At 41.0% G+C, this 19,475-nt stretch overlaps 1 protein-coding gene across 1 annotated transcript; it reads right to left on the bottom strand.

Annotated features, from left to right (window-relative positions):
• Positions 1 to 179: 179 nt before the first annotated feature.
• On the bottom strand, positions 180 to 17,436 carry ptprna (protein tyrosine phosphatase receptor type Na). Its single transcript, XM_034562571.1, has 24 exons — positions 17,241 to 17,436; positions 14,904 to 14,954; positions 10,851 to 10,961; positions 10,228 to 10,345; positions 9,886 to 10,033; positions 9,423 to 9,618; positions 9,144 to 9,296; positions 8,880 to 9,005; positions 8,480 to 8,514; positions 8,125 to 8,390; positions 7,811 to 7,897; positions 7,626 to 7,705; positions 7,457 to 7,521; positions 5,756 to 5,965; positions 4,966 to 5,232; positions 4,692 to 4,839; positions 4,433 to 4,506; positions 3,828 to 3,905; positions 3,517 to 3,636; positions 2,908 to 3,074; positions 2,190 to 2,243; positions 1,937 to 2,001; positions 1,378 to 1,451; positions 180 to 1,230 (listed from the first exon to the last, which is right to left on the bottom strand). The coding sequence occupies exons 1-24, from the start codon at positions 17,314 to 17,316 to the stop codon at positions 1,159 to 1,161; spliced, it is 2,841 nt and encodes a 946-aa protein (XP_034418462.1). The 5' UTR covers positions 17,317 to 17,436; the 3' UTR covers positions 180 to 1,158.
• Between the last annotated feature and the right edge of the window lie 2,039 nt (positions 17,437 to 19,475).

Raw genomic sequence — 19,475 nt, 5'->3', positions numbered from 1 at the left:
ACCTGTGTGCTGCGGGGGCCGCTGTGCAAACTATTGTTTGCACTTTTGATGCACTACAGATTTTTTAATAATGCATATAAGTAGCTTAAAATACTGTACCTAAATCTAAATTTACTAAACAAAAAACACACCCACTAAAGAACAGGACTTTAGAAAATGAGCTTGAGGCTTGTTTTTAGCTTTTTCTTTGCATCACGTCACACATTTATTCAGGTCAAGTCAAAAATACATTTTTATAGATATTTTTTTATATTATCTGTCTGCTACATGAAATAAACACAATCATCAGGAGAAATTATTTACATTAATCACAAGATCATACACTTAGTAAGACGATAAAAGAACCCAAACAAAGGTACTAAGGTGTGTGCAGAAGGAGAGAGAAGGCAAGGTGTACTGGTCAACGCACAGCATCCGTTACAAAAGGACCATCATGTTGTCATGGCAGCCAAGACAAGCCTCACGGATTAAAACCTGCTGTAAATCAACACACACTAGACGATAGCATACAGTTACAACACACTCAGAGTTAAGATTATTTGAAACCTTATTGTGTATTAGCCAGATGGAGGTCTAACACATTTGACAAGTTTGTGAATGGATTTAACACGATTTTAACAATATACCAAGAAAATTGTAATGTTCAACAAAACAGAACAGAACAAAACAAACCCTCAGTGTTGGTGGTGATTTATTTTCGGTAATCATGTCGTCATGTCCAGTAAAAGGGAAGATGAAGCAAAGCCGATGGGTAAACAGTGTTACACTTCATCATGACAACCATGAACAGAAGTGCATTCTATCCTGAAAGGGCAGAGTATAGCACCCTCTGATGGCCTCATTGTTGTCTAATTAGGTAGAAACTTCAGAGAGAAAAGATCAAATTTGTCCCATATTGATAAAACGATTTGATCTTCTGTCCATATTTACACCCTGCCAAAAATAATGTAATTAAATTCCAAAAAGCTTTATAAACCCAGAGAATGAGTAGATGGTAAAAGACTGCATGCTGGAAACAAGAGCAGTGACTACTCCAAGTGTGGTCGAGCAAATATTTTTTTACAGTGATGGCCAGACATCCAAGACTGGATTGTACGAGTGTGTCCTCATGAGTAATTCTTTCTGTGTGCCTGTGGATGACCCCACTGCGTCCTCAGCTCACTGCGGCAAGGCTTTCAAGATGGCATTCACCTCCTCGGCTACTGCTGTCAGCGCAAACTCAAACTGGTCCTGATCAGGACGAGAGGTGGGGAACAGAAATACCAAGAAGGTGAATGTGAGAGTGTAAGGTGTTAGAGGGATGGTTACAGAGGGAGACAACTGGATTATGATGGATGGACGTTTCTGTCTAAAAGTGCTAACACAGACGTATGGTACCTTGGTGCGGACTAAGCCAGGTCTCTGGTCTCTGATGTGCTCCAGTGAGGCTGCAATGTCGATCTCCTTCACTCCTAACAACAACACAAACCGTTCTTTGAAGCTTTGGTGCTAGAGAAGATAGGAACTTTCTCTTTAAATCTTCTTTAAAACAATAAAAAGGCACAGGAATTCAAAAATAATCCCAACAACTAAGAAAACAATTGTGATGCAATCCAATTAATGTTAGCGTGACACACTAAAATAAACCTTCAGTGTGGAGATTGTACATATATGACTTGGATGTTGAAACAGAACACTTAAACAAAAGAAAAAACCCAGCTAACTTGCTCAATTAAGGCCTACTTTATGTGTCACATGAGCAGAATTATTTTACTTTATTGTGACTATAGCCCCTCCCACTGTCCACAGAAGGTCAGTGTAGGCCTACACACTGAGCTGCTATGGGCAAACCTCGGCATGAATTCATTCTCACCAAATGTTGACCTTGTTTAAGAACTAAATTATACCCTATATAAATGTGTGTGTCTGTGTGTGTGTTTGTGTGCGAGCGTCTCACCCTTGGCCATGCGGTTCAGCACCATATCAATGAGGATGTACGCGCCAGTCCGGCTAGTGCCATCACTGTGAGAGTGACAGGTATAAAGGAAATAGTGTTTTACTTCAATCTGCTTTCCAAACACAAACTCATATTGGTCATATTGTGTGATTCTAACAAATCTCATGTTTCATAGAAATCTTGATATAGATATATATATATATATATATATATATATATATATATATATATATATATATATATATTGTTTTACCCGCAGTGAACGATGATTGGGCACGAACGACCTCTGTAGCATTTATTCACCTTCCTGAAAAGCAGGAACAAGGGACAGCAGAGAAAGAAAGGAGAACAGAAAACAAAGGCTTTATTATCAATTAGTTACTATAAACTTTGTAAATCTCAACTAACCTTGTTGACACATTTAATGAACACACATAAATGACTTCAATCAGTAATCAAGACGATAATAAATGCTGAATCAGTAAGATCAGGAATGAGGTAAAGGATGTCAGGACAGGAACAATTAGAAAGTGCATGAGAGATGATAAAACTGGAAAAGAATAGGTGAAGAGGAAGCCACAGATTCACTGTCCCTCGTGCAGTAGCCAGTCACACCTGCCAATGCTCATTTTTGTGACTATGCAACTGGAGCCAGAGTACTAGCTGCAAACCACAAAAATGACACTGGGAGATGTCAAAATACAAACCTATCAACCTGCCCACCGGGAGAGAGGGAGAGAGAGAGCTACGGTGATGAATAGTGTATGGAATGTACAACACGCCATGCAGAATGACCGAAAGATGGACGTGACGAGGGCCATCAGGAGGGTTTCGAATCCACTGATGTGTCCGGGTTCAACATTTATAACACATCGCATCCTGACCACCAGTTTTCTCCATCCTGTTGAAATCAAGGGCACACGTTGGAATAGTCTGTGTGTACATGTCTGTGTGATTGTAGAGGTGCTCACCTGCGGAAGTCCAGCAGCGGTCGCGTGGAGGTGGGGATGCCGTCAGCCGGCCAGCTCAGCAGGTGAAACTGCGTCAAGGTTCTGGTCTCCTGCGTCTGGACGTTCTTCAGGTAGAAGCTACGCACCAGGAAGTCTTTGCACCAGATGTGCTCCGACACCAGGTTGACCTGGTGAACACAAAGAGACACAGAGGGAGGGACGGCAGACACAAAAGAGATATGAACAAGAGGGTAAACATACCATTAAAGAGGGGAATGGCCATTTTTGTTTACTGTTAAAAAGAACATCTTATGTTGAATGTACAAAATACGTTTATGTGTTTAGTTTTTTCCCCCTCAAAATGTTGATCTAAACCAGAATCATGCAATTAGGATTGTGTATTTAATTTCAGGGATCTGACTTTATGCTCTAAACCCAGATCAATGATTAATCTTATTTGTTCTTAACATAACCCTGCACTTCTTGTGTACATACACAACCACTATAACCGCAGACAGATGCAGAGAAGACATAACTGTTACTCTGAACGTTTGTTCCTTTCAGAGCATTATGGAAAGACACTATGCTAAATGTGAAATTAAAGGTTGTGAGTTCAGACAGGAAATGAACCTCATAGATGTGGTAGAGTGATGAGCCCTCGTCAGGCCAGTATCGCTCGCACTGTTTCTCTCCATCTTCCACCAGAGCTGTCATCATCACTATCACTGTGCAGCCGTTCTCCCACACCATCTGTGGGTTGGAGAGAACACACGCACACACACACTCACATTTAAATATAAAAGTGAGTAACAAGGACGATTTCCTGCGGATGGACCGAATGGTCCAACGCCCTACATCATTTTATTATGTCACTAAACAGCAAGTACATTCTCTAAATTGGGAGAGAGATAGAAAAAGAACAGAACAAAGATTGCACTGACCTGCCAGAAGTCAGCGACAGTATGAGACTGCGGTCCCTGTGTGGCGATATAAGCTGGCTGGCGAGGGTCATGATCACACTGTGGAGTTAAATGAGAAAAAAGAAAGAGGTGAGTTTTAGTTTTTTTTCTCAAACAGATATGAGTTACAGCAAGGGAACATTATAATGTTATACAGTGACGTGGTTATAAATGCATGGGACCGAGGCTTCAAGATAAATTATTTGACCTCATGGATATGAATGACATTTTACAGATTAGACTTGAATCAGGTCTAAGTGTTCATATTCTGATAGAGAGACAAGCTTTTGCTTCGCAGATTGAAAATCAGAATGCAACTGTAAGACACATCCGGACAGATTTTCTTTCTACGGTAACAAAGGATGAACAATGCAAATCTATCAGCAATACAGTATAAAGTATGTACTCAGTTCATATATGTTCCAATATTTCAAATCTATTTATAGTGCATCGGACACGATGATAATCAGAACTGTTTATTTAAATCCTCATGTTGTATCAGGGGATAAATCGCCAACCAACAAACCGAAAATGAGAAGAAATCATCACATCCTGAAAAAGTTTGAGATTGTTTGAAGAATTCTTACAATGATGCTGGCGTTGATGTAGTCTTGTTTATTGGAATTCACTTCAGTCTTCAGCTTCACCCGAGAGTGATCATCTGTAAAAGAAAACAGCTGTCAAGAACGAGTCACTGCATGAATGATGAGGACATATGAGATATATATATATATATATATATATATATATATATATATATATATATATATATATATATATTACACATACATGACACCATCACAGAGAGATAAAGTAATGATTACAGTGACACACTAATGAACTAACAGGGGAGAGATTCAGCATGTCTGTTTTTGTCCATGTTGCTCGGGAGTTGTGCCACAGCTACTGAACTGGGATCAGCCTGGTAGGAGCACAACGCCTCCCATTCCCTCTGAAGCCGGTCCTTATTACGCAGGTGATCCTCCATATAGGCCTGACAGAGAGATGACGTGCACATAAAGTGTAGGCAGTTAATAAATGCAAAATGAGGAAAATTATGATTTTCACAGCAAGAGGTTCGCTACAGCAGGAAGTCTGGTCTCGCCACTCAATATCTCACCAGTATCATGTGACCAGTAGAGATGTCCATGTTGGACTGGGCTGGCTCTTCGCTCCAGGATGGGGTGGAGCTGTGGGTGGAGGACGGGCTGTGCTGGGGACCGTCGCTGAACTGGGAGGAAACGCTGCTGACACGGGACGTGTCCGTACCCCTCCGACCTCCAGCACCTGTGCCTATGGCAGACCCCACCATGCTGCTGCTCCCCCCGACCACACAGTCCTGGCGGCACAGGGAGGTTTTGGACGCCATGTGCTGCCGACATAGCTCCTGAGTGGAAAGTACGTTAAAAATAAGTACTTATGAATAACTATGATATATGTAATAAAATGTATTGTCTTTTATTTTACTCTAACCACTAACTGCTTAGTATTGAGGACTACTCTTTGGTGATTGACGCGCAACGCGCTGCCTTGGCGCATGCCCCCATACCTGACCTGACCTGACCTTTTTGGTGATTGGATTAATCAACTGATTGTATCCACATTATAATCGGCATGTTGTGCTGATTGCATGTCATTAACACTGTATGTATAATGTGTATAACCTATAGTAATGAATCTGCCTGATCAGAGACATTTCTTCATTATTACCTATATCCTCTGAAAAACAAATGTAAATTCACACATTTATTGCCTTTTTGAGTGTACATAATGTGATTTCTTACACTTTTCCAATCCATTATACCATGGAGACGTTGAGACCATGGTGAAGACAAACAAACAGACAAAACCTCTAGGAAATGACATACAATGGCCTTTACACAGTCCTGAATCTGCCCATGCTGCCTTACCTGGTAATCAAAGTGTGTTTCTGCTCCTCCCTCTGGCCCCAGTCCCAGCTTGCCAGTGGCCACTTGCTGAGCGTGGTGCCTTAGACAGGCTACGGTCATGGCCAATACCAGCACACCTCCTACGACTGCCATGGAAACAAGGGTGATGACTGTCCCACTGGAGCCCCGGGAAACCCTGGTTACCTGGGGGAGACCCCGTGCATCTGTCCTCTGGGAAAAAGACATCATAAAGAGGAAGTAAGACATGGGTGGTGGGGAAGTAGCACAAAGGATGTGTTATTATCTCACCATAGTGCTATTTCTATTTATTGACGTGCACATCTTGCCTTTTGAGAGTAGTCAACCCAAGCTAAGAGACCTCTGGGACTCCCCACTGGAATCCAAAGGTTACTCATCTCATTCTAACAACACATTTGTTTGTTTGTAACTATACATGACAGCACGGTGGCCTCAGTGAGAGGTTAATGTTGAGTTTTAATGACAGAGGTCTGAGAATTCATGATCGTATGAACCAGGAACCTGTTAAAAAGACAGCGGTGTGTCACCCCTTCTTCATCTTCTTTTCTATCTTTCAATACAGATTTCACTCTGCTGCACAATACAGCAGAATTATTGAATTACCACATTAATTTAAAATTGTAAATTGTAAATCAGTATTCAAATCATGCGTTCACTTAAACTGAATTAATTTGAAAGAATAATGTAATTTTTGAATGAATTGACACACATGTTCCATGTATTGGCAAGACAAATACAATGTTATCTGCAGCCCTGCGTTCAATCGGTGTGTGCGTTTGTGTCTGTTTGTGTGTGTGTGTATTAATCTATTACACAGGTGCAGGCAATGAGTCAGAGGCCAGGAAAAAGGCATCCAATGTGTGTTAGTGTGCAAATAACGAGGTCAATGACACCTGTGACTGTTGCCATAGCACCTGGGATATGGGAGCCACATTGGGGGGTGGGGGTGTTAGAGATGAAGCACCATGGCAACAAGTGAAATTATGGTTATAAGGTGCAGACTCGCTGATTTGTTCTGGTCACTTGCACTCCAGATGGCACACACTCAGGGGTTTACGCACACAGACAAACACCCACACACAATGTTGCAACAACGCAAGTGTAGCGGTTGATAGAAAATAAGCTCTATAACCAGAGATGGATGCACTGCCTGTCTGTGCTGCGTCAAGGTACAGTCCTCATAAAAGTAATATTTCTTGCAAAAAGTGGAGTTCACTTTCTTAATTTGATGCAATATCAAATATAAGCTCCACGTTTGCAAACACACCAGGAGTCGGTCCTTCGCCCTGGGCATCATGTGTTGTGATTGGCACTGCAGGTCTTCCTGAACACTAACACACCCAGCTGTGTGTCTGAACCACTACGCAAGCAATCATTTCATTGTACCAGTAATATGGCCTGAATCAAATCACTCAACATCCCTGGGTTAAGATACAAGATCAAGTCACTCTGTAACTACAAAAGGCAGCCACAAATAAAGTAAAGTACAACAATTCAGTTCGGAGCTGGTAGTCCGTCGGGAGTCTAATTTCACACCAGCAAGTCTGATCATCTGTCGAGCTCGGATGAATAGATGGTAAATGGAAGGCAATGCAGATGAGTGATCATATCTCTGTAGCCTTGACAACGGCTCCACATGTTACTCATAGGAGGGGTTAAAAAATAAATGTGTGTATCAAGTACCTCTCCCACACCAGTCTGCACAATCTTCAAGCCTGTCTCGGACTCCAGGAAGTTCTTTTCAGTGACTGAAGAAACCACAACAAACAATTGATATTTGAGGGAGAAAGCGGCGACTTTTCACTTAATGTTGAGGGAGGCATTCGTGCGTCTTTGTGTTTTTGAGCCTCACCAGCTTTAGCCGCCACCTCTGCAGCCGTCATGTTGTGATCATTCTGGCGGATACGGAACGTCAGCGCAGGGCCCACCACGCTGGCAACACAAACCCACAGGGACACACATGTTCAGAATTCTTAGTGTTTCAACTAAAGGTTACAACGATCTAACACACTGATACACACATAACGGTGGTGTTACCTGATGTTGATGAAGCTGCTGGTTGTCAGGTGTATCTTATCAGCCAGTAGCTCCAACAGCTTCACTCCATCATACAAACTCAAGGGACTACAAAGGAAAAACATCATCATCCTCCTTGTAAACATCATGTTTATTATGTCCTATTTGCTGTTCTTTACTGACAATTAATATGACAATTAATGATTTCACATATTGTCGCTTTGTGAAGCAGGTCTTTCCTAACAATAAGGATTGGATCCAAAGGTAGATATGCTCTTCTTGTTTTCACATTTTATTTGGAATAAACAAAGCATTTAATTTGACCGAGTGCTGACCTCTGACTGGTGACTATGTACCCATACTCCTCCTTGGCTCCTGTACCCTCAACCAGTGGCGGCCCCTGCTCCTTCAAGCCGTGTCCACCTTTAGCAGGGGCGACCTGAGGAGGCTGGGAGGCAGAAGGGAGGAGGCTGGCGCTCTTGGCTTGAGGTGGAGATGGGACTGAGGCGGAGGTGGGGGCAGGAGGGGCATCATGGGGACCAGGAACAGGGGCGTGCTTCTCCGGCTTATGGGACACGCTATCTGTTTTTAATAGCTGCATCTAAGGGGGAATAATAGAAGACCACTCAGTAAAAGAAAAAGTGTTTGACTAGTTCTTGTGAACACTGCTGACAACGAATGCTGACATACCTCCTTGAGGGTGATGAGGTCTTTCGCAATAGGATCTGTGTTAAGACGGACAGACTGATGTTTTTAATAAAATACTACAAGAAATCACAATTAAATATCAGCATAATCTCTTTTCCTCGTTAGCTATCAAGGTCTTCTGTTTTTCTACTTGGAAATTGAACAGATTTTATTACAAATTTTCTCCACCATCTTAGAAAAGCCACACTTGCTTTACTGTCAGAGATTGCTTGTAGCATAACAACCAAAGGTAATAATATAATAGTCAGTCGGGTTTAACCTTGAATCCTTCATATATACAGATATTCGTTTTTGTAGCTTGAAGCTTCATATTCCAATTGTATGTGTAAAAAGGAGACAGTGTTTATATTTAGTTGTTGATTTGAAATGACTGAAAGACTACCTGTTTGGTCTTGGGCTTGCATCAGCTGCAGTATGAGGGCCAGCTTGTAGAGCTGCTCTTGACTGAGCTCTCTGGGGTCAACTCCGTACCGCTTCAAGACTCCTGACATCCTCTGGAGAAGGCCATCTAACACGGGACAGCAAAGTTAGCATTATGTTTTCACTTACCAATTAAAAAATGTTATGAACGTGTTGTATGTCCACGCTGTGTACGTACTCCCACTACTTCCCGCTGCTGAAATAACATTAAGTTCCTTTTCCTCACCATTGTTTCCAGACTGAGTGCTGATCTGCTGAGGAACTTTTTTATTCGGCTGTGTTTGTTGTCTGCCTGCAGTACCAAGTCTCTCCTCTAGGGTGTAGTCTTCCACATAGTCCACTGGTATCGCCAGTTCCAGGTCCTCATAATAAGGCTGACCTGATCATCATAGTTGAGGATGGTAAAGATAATTGTTTAGTTATGTTTATAACTGTTTCATGACATAGCTTCCAGAAAGATTTGTTCTTGTGTGTCTTCCTCTTGAAAACAGAACATGCTGTTTACCTGCACGAGTCATGGAAGCGGCCCCACGTTGGCGATACGAAGGTTGAGCAGACGCTAGGTATAGAGACAAGGCTTCCTGTAGCAGCTGCCTGTCACGTTCTTGCTCTCTTTGATTGGCCTGGGACCTTGAAGAAGGGCGGGCATAACCGGCTCCTGCTCCAATAAGCGATCTCTCTATGTCATCTTGATATCTATGCTGGAATCAGGAGAGGTACACAGATTTAGTGTGTGCATGTGTGTGATGTCTAAGCTCTTTATGTATTTTCCTTTTCATTGGCAATACTGTAATAATCCTTAATGCAGGTTTCCAAAGTATTTACCACTATTGCAATGTTCTAAGATTGCGTTTAACTCTGGAGTTGGGATTTTATGCATGAATTGTTGTCTTTTGTAACTAGTATTGTCAGTTGATCCACAGGCACATAGTCCTGCTTCTGGATGCTAATGATGTGTGTATGTGTACCTGGTGGTATGTGTAAGGGTCCATCGAGGCTGTGTGCATGCGGAGTGGGGTCTGAGGAGGTTCGACAATCATGTAGTCCACGTAGTTGGCACCAGGAGGTGCGGACCCCGACTTAGAACTGTGATGGTGGAGGACGTTCTGTTTGGACCTGGCGGTACAGAGAGAGACAAAGAGATGATTAATATAAATACACAGGGCCTGAGAGGAGGTAGGGAGGAAACAGGTCCAGAAGTAAATAAATGGTGAAATAAATGATTGGCTCTGACTCTGTCCTTTGGCTCATTTGTTTTGTGTAAAATGTGCACTCCTCACTGTATATCACTGTAACTGGAGGGTACTTACTGAGACGAATGAGAAGAGGAGGGAGAGGAATTTGGCTTCGAGGGGTGGGTGGTATGGGGAACTCTCTTCAGCTCCTTTGATAAAATATACTGGGTGATGTCATCTTGCCAGGAAAGACCTGTACACACACACACACACACACACACACACACACACACACACACACACACACACACACACACACACACACACACACACACACACATCAATTAAAGAAGTTTAGAGAGCAAGACCAAGTTGTGTGTGAAGTTTGAGGAAATCAATACTGTTTCTTATAGGATTTATTTTGAATAGCTTAGCACTAGTGCTAATGTTTAGCACTAGCATGCTAAAATGTTAAACTAAGGATTGTCATTTTGACATGTTAGCAAGCTGACGTGAGTATTTAGCTCAAAGCATAGCGGTGGTTGGTATACTGGTCTAGGTTCAATAACGCAGATATAATATAAAATGTAGTTTTCATATAAAAAATGTTTAAATTGCCCTCAAATCATACACAAAATCACACAGATTTTGTCTAAACCTTTGACTTTCCTCAGTCACTTTGCAGCAATGGGGCATTAACTCTAACAGTTTCAGCTTTGTCAAGAAATGCTGGTGATGATTTCCATGTATCATCTCACCTTGTAACATGAGCTGTTTGAGGACTTCCTGCATCCTTTTCAGAACAGGAACTGACACCTGGTACTGGACCAGGTCCTGCTTAGAGATACAACACTGACCAAACAGCCCATCTGGAATGAACAGACACACGCACTGTCAACATTTTGACTCTTATTTTCCCAATATAGTCTTTTGAGACTTATTTTTTAAATTATTTCAAGGCCATCTTCTGGGACACTTGAGTAGGACATGTATAACAAGTTATGAGTAACACCTATGATTTTCCTATTCTGACAAATCAAAATGGCTGCTGTAAAAAAGACAAAAAATACAGTCGCTGAAAGCAAATGTAACAAGGCCCTAAAGTTTCTGACCTTTAGACTTTTAGCTTTAACTGTATACATTTTTCCCACAAATATTTCCGTGAAGCTGGCCTTGAGGTACATTCCAGTACTTGTAGTAATACTCGTAATTCTTATGTAGCCCACACCACACTAACCCATAGCAATGAGTCATAGTTTTGAAGTGCAGCCCACACACTTATAATGCTTGTCACTGCTTCTGACGAGGTTCTACCATTGTCACTGAGTGTGCCAATGGTAGAAAATAGTTGCTAACCTGTAGGCAGCCTCATGACAACAGACAAAAAGGATAGCGTTTGCTCAGTATTTTTTTTTTCCAAACTGTTCTCATATCCTGATCGTGAATGAATCCATATGTTGATCCTTTGCAGTACATAAAGCCATTTTCATGTTAAACACACAACAATGTCATGCATCCACTCTTCAGCCATGCTGATGGATTATTATGAGGTCTATGACTTAGATTATGCATCCTTTCAAAATGTGGTTTTATGTTTGGACATAAACCACAATGAAATTAAGCTGGAAACAGGACATCAAGTGCTTCATACTTGAAAATTCCTGTCCTGCTTTAACATCACATAGAACAGATTCAGGAGGTTAAACAACTGAGCTAGATAATGATATACTTTATATAGAGAGCTACTATTATCAATGTCACATTGGGGTGGCTGTTTAACTCTAAAATCTATGTGAAAATGAAAATATTTCAGAAGGGAAAGAGTCAGACTGCGATGTGATGTGAATAAAGACAAAGCAGAGCATTATGTGGCGCACTATGAGTCACCGCACTACACTGGCTAAATCTCCCTCAAGCCAACCTGCCACGGTGAGACGGTAGGCCTAAATTGTTACTCTGAACAGATTAGTGAGGATTAATGTGTTTTTATAGCCACACAATTCTATAGGAAACAGAATAGCTTGTTGTTTGCCACTCTGTGTATTAAATAGTGAGTAGATTATGTTTTAACAGCCTTGCTTTAGTGTTTTAGTATTTCCAAGTTGATTCTCTGACAAGAGATACCGAATATTGAACTAATGTGTGCATCCTTCCCCCACTATCCAGTCAGAGAAACCTGTAATCAAATCACAAATACGTGATGTTGATATTGTATTCTCGCAAGGAAATTCACTGGGAGGGTCGACATGCAGTAGCTCTTATCCCTGGTGGTGAACTGACTGATGACAGAGAGGAGAGGAATGTGAGGAGGAGGTATGGAGGATGAATGGAGAGAAGACAGCAAACTGCATTGCTTGATTGGATTGGGACTATTCCTGGAGCTTGTGTTATTTCAGTAGATATCACTTACATGCAGGGAACATACTGAAGTATTCAGCGTTGGACAGTGGATATGTGTTACAACAAAGAGATGCGATGTGTGTCTCAAATGACATGATTTAAACAAAATGCTCCAAAGAATTATTACAATTATTCAAATTAATTATTCAAATTAATTGTCATGACAAGCATTCTTTAATAGGTAAAACAGTTGTGTAAGCTCGATAAAGAAGAGTGTGTGTGTGTGTGTGTGCGTGTGTGTGTGTGTGTGTGTGTGTATTCACAGTAAAGTCATGCCAACCAAACTAAGGACAAACTAGAGACTTATGGTATTTTAGATGGTTTATGGATTTAATTATCTTTATCTTGTGTGATTTCCATTAATACATTAATGGCACCAACCATCTGATGATCTAATTTACAATTACAGATAATTACAAAAGACCCACCAAACCTTCCCTATGCTGCTGCCCGGATGCGGTTCAGCCTCGTATCCATCCACCTTGTCAACACCTCAAGGAGCTGCAGCTTGACACGGTCAGGGTGCTACACCTGTGCACACCGCCACCTCATGCTGTTTAACACTGGCCTCAAACTCTAACAGACTCAACAGGCTTACAGGGGAGATACTTGCCACAACATCATCGTGACCTTGGTCCATGTATAACTGAACCTATGCGGCAACACTAATAACACACACTTCCATCTCTGAATATCTTTGAAAGAAATGCAAAAAGAGAAAAAGACCCATTTCCAACACTGCTCTTTCCACTACTTCAAATCACATTTTTTTAGAAACAGTAACAACCAAAAACACGTCTTATTTGCTTGGCAAATCTATAGGGGCCAGCCACACATCGTGTCACAGACACAAATAAACAACTTCTGAGAGCAACAACAATATGCTGTCCATCCCATTTAGCTCACCAAGACACAATCCATTTGTCCCATTATGAGTGGCAGGCAGCAGGCAAGCAGAAAGAAAAGGACTTTCACTCTAATGAACCTGTTTGGACTAATTATTCATCAGAGGCCAATTGTGTGGATGCACCACTGCCTCTTCAAAACCATAGAGGATGCAACTAAATAAGATGGCACCTCTGTCAATAGTGTTGAGTGGAAATTGAACATTGAAATTATTTGTGTTTAGTTTAATTCAAAGATTCACATTAACTGATTATGTAGTGTCATTATTTAAGCTCTGCTAGAAGGCATACTCCTTTCTTTTTATCAGAGGGTAGCTGCTTCGTGCACCGGATCAGTCTCACTCAACACTGAGAGACAACATGTATATTGATACTCTGATTCAACTCTTCAGCAAACAAGCCTGCATCAACAAAGTTGGAATAAGATAGCAGTCTGATAAACACCTGTAATATAATTACTTCTGTATTTGCATTTGAAAAAAAGTCAAACGTGTCATCCAATAACATAAAAGCATACATTTACGGACAGCTTACAGCAATAATTTGTGCAGTACAATATTTGGTTAAAAGCGTGTGAATTTTTTCTAATGATGGTACTGTTGCTCAGAGTTGTCACGTGCAGACAAACACATCTTTAACCTCTCCATCTGAATTTAACACTCTTATGTGTTAGTCACAGGGAGACTTTTTTGTATGTGATGGTTACGCTTTCTCTGGACTTAAATAGTTTCCTTCCACAAGCTACAAAAATAGGTCAATTAGTATTTGTTGTGTGTCTAACAGATAGCTTCATTGCAGCAATTTTTGTAATTGTGGGCTATGAAGAGAGACAGAATCAGAGAGACACACAGAGAGACAAAAGGCTTATTATAACCTTTCAGACTAAAAACCTTTGAGTCGTCGTTGCTCTCCACTCAGACCCCTCGATGAGCATAAATACAGCGCTGCGTCTGATCTTGAGCTGCAAAGCCGGGCTCGTTTTTGTATTCCGTCCAATGGCTGTTCATGTGCGTAAGTGCAATTTCCACAGAGAAGTGCGTAAGTGTGCGTCAGTGACTCATTGCTGTATTGCCACAACAACTGTGGGGGTGTCGACATCACGATGATGTCAGTGTTGCCATGGAGACAGTAGAGCAAGGGAGGGGCTTAGATAAAGATGAGGAAAGGGAGAGGGGCAGGTGACGGTGACGGTGAGATACCAACACATGGGACTGAGGCTCTGGGGCTCGTTTGCAAGCTTCCAGTCACGTACCGTCTGTTTGTGTGCGTGTGTGCGTGTGTGTGCGTGTGCATGTGTGTGTGCGTGTGTGCGTGTGTGTGTGTGTGTGTGTGCGTGTGTGTATGTGCGTGTGTGTATGTGTGTGTGTCCAGCTGCAGGGTTAATAATCGAGTATGCTGAAGGGATACAAAAAGGATTAAGAAAGTAGACAAGAGAGATTATGTTTGATTGTGTGTGCATGTGTGTGTGTGTGTGTGTTTATACAAATGTGTGTGTGTTTTACTCACCATCTGAGCAGAACTGATCTCTTGTGCACAGTTTTCTCTCAAACAGGCAACCTGAGGGAGAAAGACAGAGAGGGCTAACAGGTACTGGTCAAACTCTGCTTTACTTCACATTTAGAAAACAAAACGAAATGAGTTTAACCCCGGCTGACTCATTATAATCAGCTTTAAATGTGGTTCCGAAAGCACACACGTCTTTCATATTCAAATCCCACCTACACTTGACATTTATACGATTTCTTTATAATTGCAAAAAGGACATTATAACATAAGGACATTATTAGCATAAAACCTGCAACTTGTGTGGGGCTTGCAGACACACACACATCACCACAATGTTGACGTTGCGTAAATGACAATCTCAGTCATCAAATACTGACTGGTTGTCCAGGAAGGGACAGCTGCTATAGTGTTGGGCCAATAAAGCAACATGGAGCTAAAACAAACACACAAATGGCAAAATAATACTTCAACTGTTTATGTATAGGTGATTTTCAGTTTCCATTTCTGGATGTCATTTTATTTTCAAAGTTAACATTACCGGCATTCTCCCAAGGCAGTAACATTATTGTTTTATTTTTTTGAAGAACAATTGTATTCATTGACAAATTAGCACAAAGGTTCCAATGAATCTCAAATGCAATTTTAGGGGAAACCTGACCGAGCAACAGGTCATCTGCTCTTCAGGAAACGCCTGGCTGCAGAGATGTCAGCTCTGACATGAACATCATAATGCGTGTATGACACTAAACAGTTGGACATTTGTATGGAGGCTAATTAAGTGAACAGATGGATGGATGCCTCTGTGGAAGAACAGAGATGGAAGCAAAGAGGCGTTAATGGATACAGACAAAGGGAAGCAACAGTGGTTTCTCTCCATGGTGCTGAAATCTCAGTTACTTGCAGAATGACTTCCCATTGAGCTGTCCATTGTTCATTGTTCACTGTTTCTGTTCATGGTATATTTAAGCAAAGCAGTTTTCTAAATTTTTCTGAATTTGAATGGCAAACGGCACAGAAATACTAACAGTTTTAATGTTTAGTTTTGCTGTTTTTTATAATTGGTCTGATAAATTGCAAGTATATTATGGTTCACTTGTTATCAAAGTGAGCTGCTTTAAATGTCTAAAATAAACTGTAATCAATTGCTCCTAAGGTGTTTAATGCATCACATGTAGGGGATTGCACTCAAATAATAAAATTGACATAATAAGCATATAAAATATGTCTACAATAATTCACATTGCTTTATATATACAGTACAAGGTGGAAGGGAATAATGTTAGTAGCTAGAGTTTCTGTCGGAGAAGACTTGAGGGAGAGAATAACATTGGCCTTTCTTAATTTTGGTCGGAATTACTCATTGAATTCACTCCATACTTCACAAATCTGCAAAGCTGCAGTCAGACACATTTCTTTTCATTATTGTCTGCAAAAAATAAAACCTATCTTTGGGTAAAGTACTGTATAAGGGGTGTAACAATTCACTTGTTGCATCAATGTATAACAAATTATGTCAATCTATGAAAAGAAAAATAATGACATTATTGCAATAATCAATAAGCTTTCATTGTCGTTATTGTCAACCTGCTACTGCCCTTTCTCATGCTGAGAGTATACTGTGTGGTTGACACTGTTCAGGCATCAGTAAATACTTTTTTTTAATGTAGAAAACAATTAACTTTTTTTCTTTCTTTATGTTTTTGTCAAAAGAATATGCAACCTACAGTATATCTCTGATTATAAGCATGTGTTTATGTATTGTGCGTAAAGTACCATATTACTTTTTGTGGTACATACTTTTTTATCTCTTCTTTTATGTTTAAAACATAATTTTGCTGTCTGTGTCTTTTTTATATTTATCCCCAACAACTGGATTTGGTGGCGTTCCTATACTCCCTTAAATAGAAAGGACTACAAATAAAAACATAATGCTAATAACAGCGTGAGGAGTGATGTTGGCATGACATGAATCATGATTCTCTAAAAGGGTCCGGAGAAAAATAAATATAACAGATTCTCTCTTTCCCCATCATTCTCCATCTCTCCTTCGCCTCAGCCTAATCTCACTATCAGCCTCTACATTTACCCACACACCCCATCTCTCTAAGGCAAATCATTTACAGGTCGTTTTGGAAGACTGACAGTCTCTATTGGAATATTACAGGGGTATGATAGTGATGCCACAGAGGATAAAGTATCCCACAGTCGGGTGAGATCACCGTGAAGTCATTAGCTACTTCGACACATCATGTACTTTGGGGAATATTACAGGAATACGACCGTGCATTTCTGATAAGGACCTTGCCATCATCAGTATCGTCACCACGGTCATCTTACCGTATTTGTCTGAGATTCCCGGTTGGCACATCACGGTTAAAAGCAGCAGAGCTCGCCATGGCTTAAGGTGTTGCATGATCCCCTGAAGCCTCCCAGCGGCGGAGGAGATGCAGAGAGAAAGATGCGGAGTCCCCTTGCTTCAGTCCCTCTTTTAAATTCCCATCATTTTCAAAACGAGTCGCAGCCGGTGTCGACAGCTCACATTGCACCCACAGAGCCCATGTGACAGAAAAACATAAATGGATGGCTGACAAAACTAAGGTCCACAGTGCCAAGGCGGGGCGTGAGGATGGGGAGGAGGATGTGGACCAGCAACGTAGTATCGACACACCGCTGCACGACTGCGGAAATAACGAAGGCTACAACCCGAAGAAGAAGAAGAAGAAGCAAGGAGCTCTCTGAGATGCAAAGGAGCGACCTGCAGCTACGTCATCACGGCTTAATGGGGGAAAGTTGTATCTCCCACCAAACAAGACGTCATGCGCTCATTAGTCATAAACGTGCATGCACACAAAACGTGGAGTGAACATCCATGCAAGTCTCATATCCTAAGCTAATGTTGATAGGTGTATGTTCATATATAAATATGAATTTTGATTTAAACTTTTGATAGCTGTCCATGGAATTTTTTAAGATTTGTTTCAGATATACTTCTCAATGTGATATGAACACTGGTAATAGTGTTTATTTGGTGATGGAACAAAAACGTGCTACACAATTTAAAAAAAAACATTTGTTCAATGAGCTTGAACTTTTCTTCCATAACATTGGAAGGAGGGCATAGACCATGCATATGCAGAGTTCCCCTCAGTCTCAATCTCGCACTAATTGGAGGTTCAATGTTTTATTTGATCCTAATTGATCCCTTCTGATTGGAACGGTATCGAATATGGCAGAGAGTCCACAGATTAGAGAGCCCCACTTCTCCTGGGGAAGTGACGTCACAGCAGTTCATGTTGTCCAGTTGTCCTCTTGCTCCCTCTTGTGTCTTTTACGAAATCAAACTGAAATTCCATGCTGTAGCTCTCTGTATATACTATACATTCAATACGAATGAAAATGTCTACTTTTATGTGCAATGTAAAGCGTTGTGCGATAGAGTTTTAGCATAATTACATTGTATGCAACTGAGGTAATTGGAATAGGCTACAATGTAAAAAATGTCCATGCCCTATAAGGCCTAAGCCATTCACCTATACCTAGATGTTAAGACCTCCATTCACCCACGATCTCCAGTCCACGTTCTGCAATCTGCTGTACCTGCAAACCCTGATTTGATTATTAGTAACAACATAATAATAACTGTATTGTCATGCTAAAAATGTTAATGTGAAATGTTACTTTACATCAAAGCCATTGGCCTTGACCATTAGTTTTCATTCTGCATTGATTGTGTGCTTTCAACCCTGCTGTCATGGCCTGAGCTGTCTCATGTAACAGGTGAAGGAATCTACACATTACAAAAGCACCCTATCCTGGAGAATAAACAAAACGAAATAACAAAATACAACTAATTATGATATAAATTAGGAAGCTGCTCTGAACTTGTAAAATAAATAAATATGTGTTAACTCTGGAGCTTTTCCAAGAAGCAGTGATACCATTTACTTATTTTAATTTAAGCAAACTAACAATGAAAGACCAGATCATTGGCTTTGGCCCTGATATTCACACAGTTATGCTATCCTCGGCAAATCATAGGCAGCATGCGATGAATGTTTGATAATGTCACGGGATCGACATCGCTTAAGCTTCCAAGAGTGTGCTCAGTTTACTGACAGATGACTGGGGCAGCTTAAAAGTAGCGTTTCTATCCAGCATGAGTCATAAATCACGTTATTTGATATCACGTCAAATTGTTGGCACATTGTCTTGTCCCTTGGCTTTTGATATCATATCTCTCCTGAGACAACCCTCAACGAGATCTGGAACAGGTTTCCCTGTATGTCTATATAGATAATCTGATTTCCATGTTACAATCACAAATGTGCAAACACACACACACACACACACACACACACACACACACACATATACACCCACAAGCACTGCCTATGTCTTCCTCTCCTATACTCTCGTCCGTTCATCCTTGTGCCACTTTTGTGCGACAGCTCAACACATTGGCATGTGTGTATGCTTGTTTGGTTGGTAGCTGAGCAACCTGCATACAGTTTCTATGAAGGATGAAACCAGCTGAACACCCTTCACCTATACACACTATTTAATTCCCATTAA

Source organism: Cyclopterus lumpus, chromosome 21 (genome assembly GCF_009769545.1).
Source record: "Cyclopterus lumpus isolate fCycLum1 chromosome 21, fCycLum1.pri, whole genome shotgun sequence".
Lineage (NCBI taxonomy): Eukaryota > Metazoa > Chordata > Actinopteri > Perciformes > Cyclopteridae > Cyclopterus > Cyclopterus lumpus.
This window is presented reverse-complemented; position numbering and strand designations above follow the sequence as displayed.

What these genes read in the sequence shown, in the direction of transcription:
- ptprna (XM_034562571.1), bottom strand. Translation starts at nt 17,316, where the DNA reads ATGCAACACCTTAAGCCATGGCGAGCTCTGCTGCTTTTAACCGTGATG. An exon ending in ACCCTTACACATACCACCAG is followed by an intron (nt 9,619 to 9,885) that starts GTACACATACAC and finishes TCCTGATTCCAG; the next exon opens with CATAGATATCAAGATGACAT. An exon ending in CCGCTGCTGGACTTCCGCAG is followed by an intron (nt 2,244 to 2,907) that starts GTGAGCACCTCT and finishes CCTGCTTTTCAG; the next exon opens with GAAGGTGAATAAATGCTACA.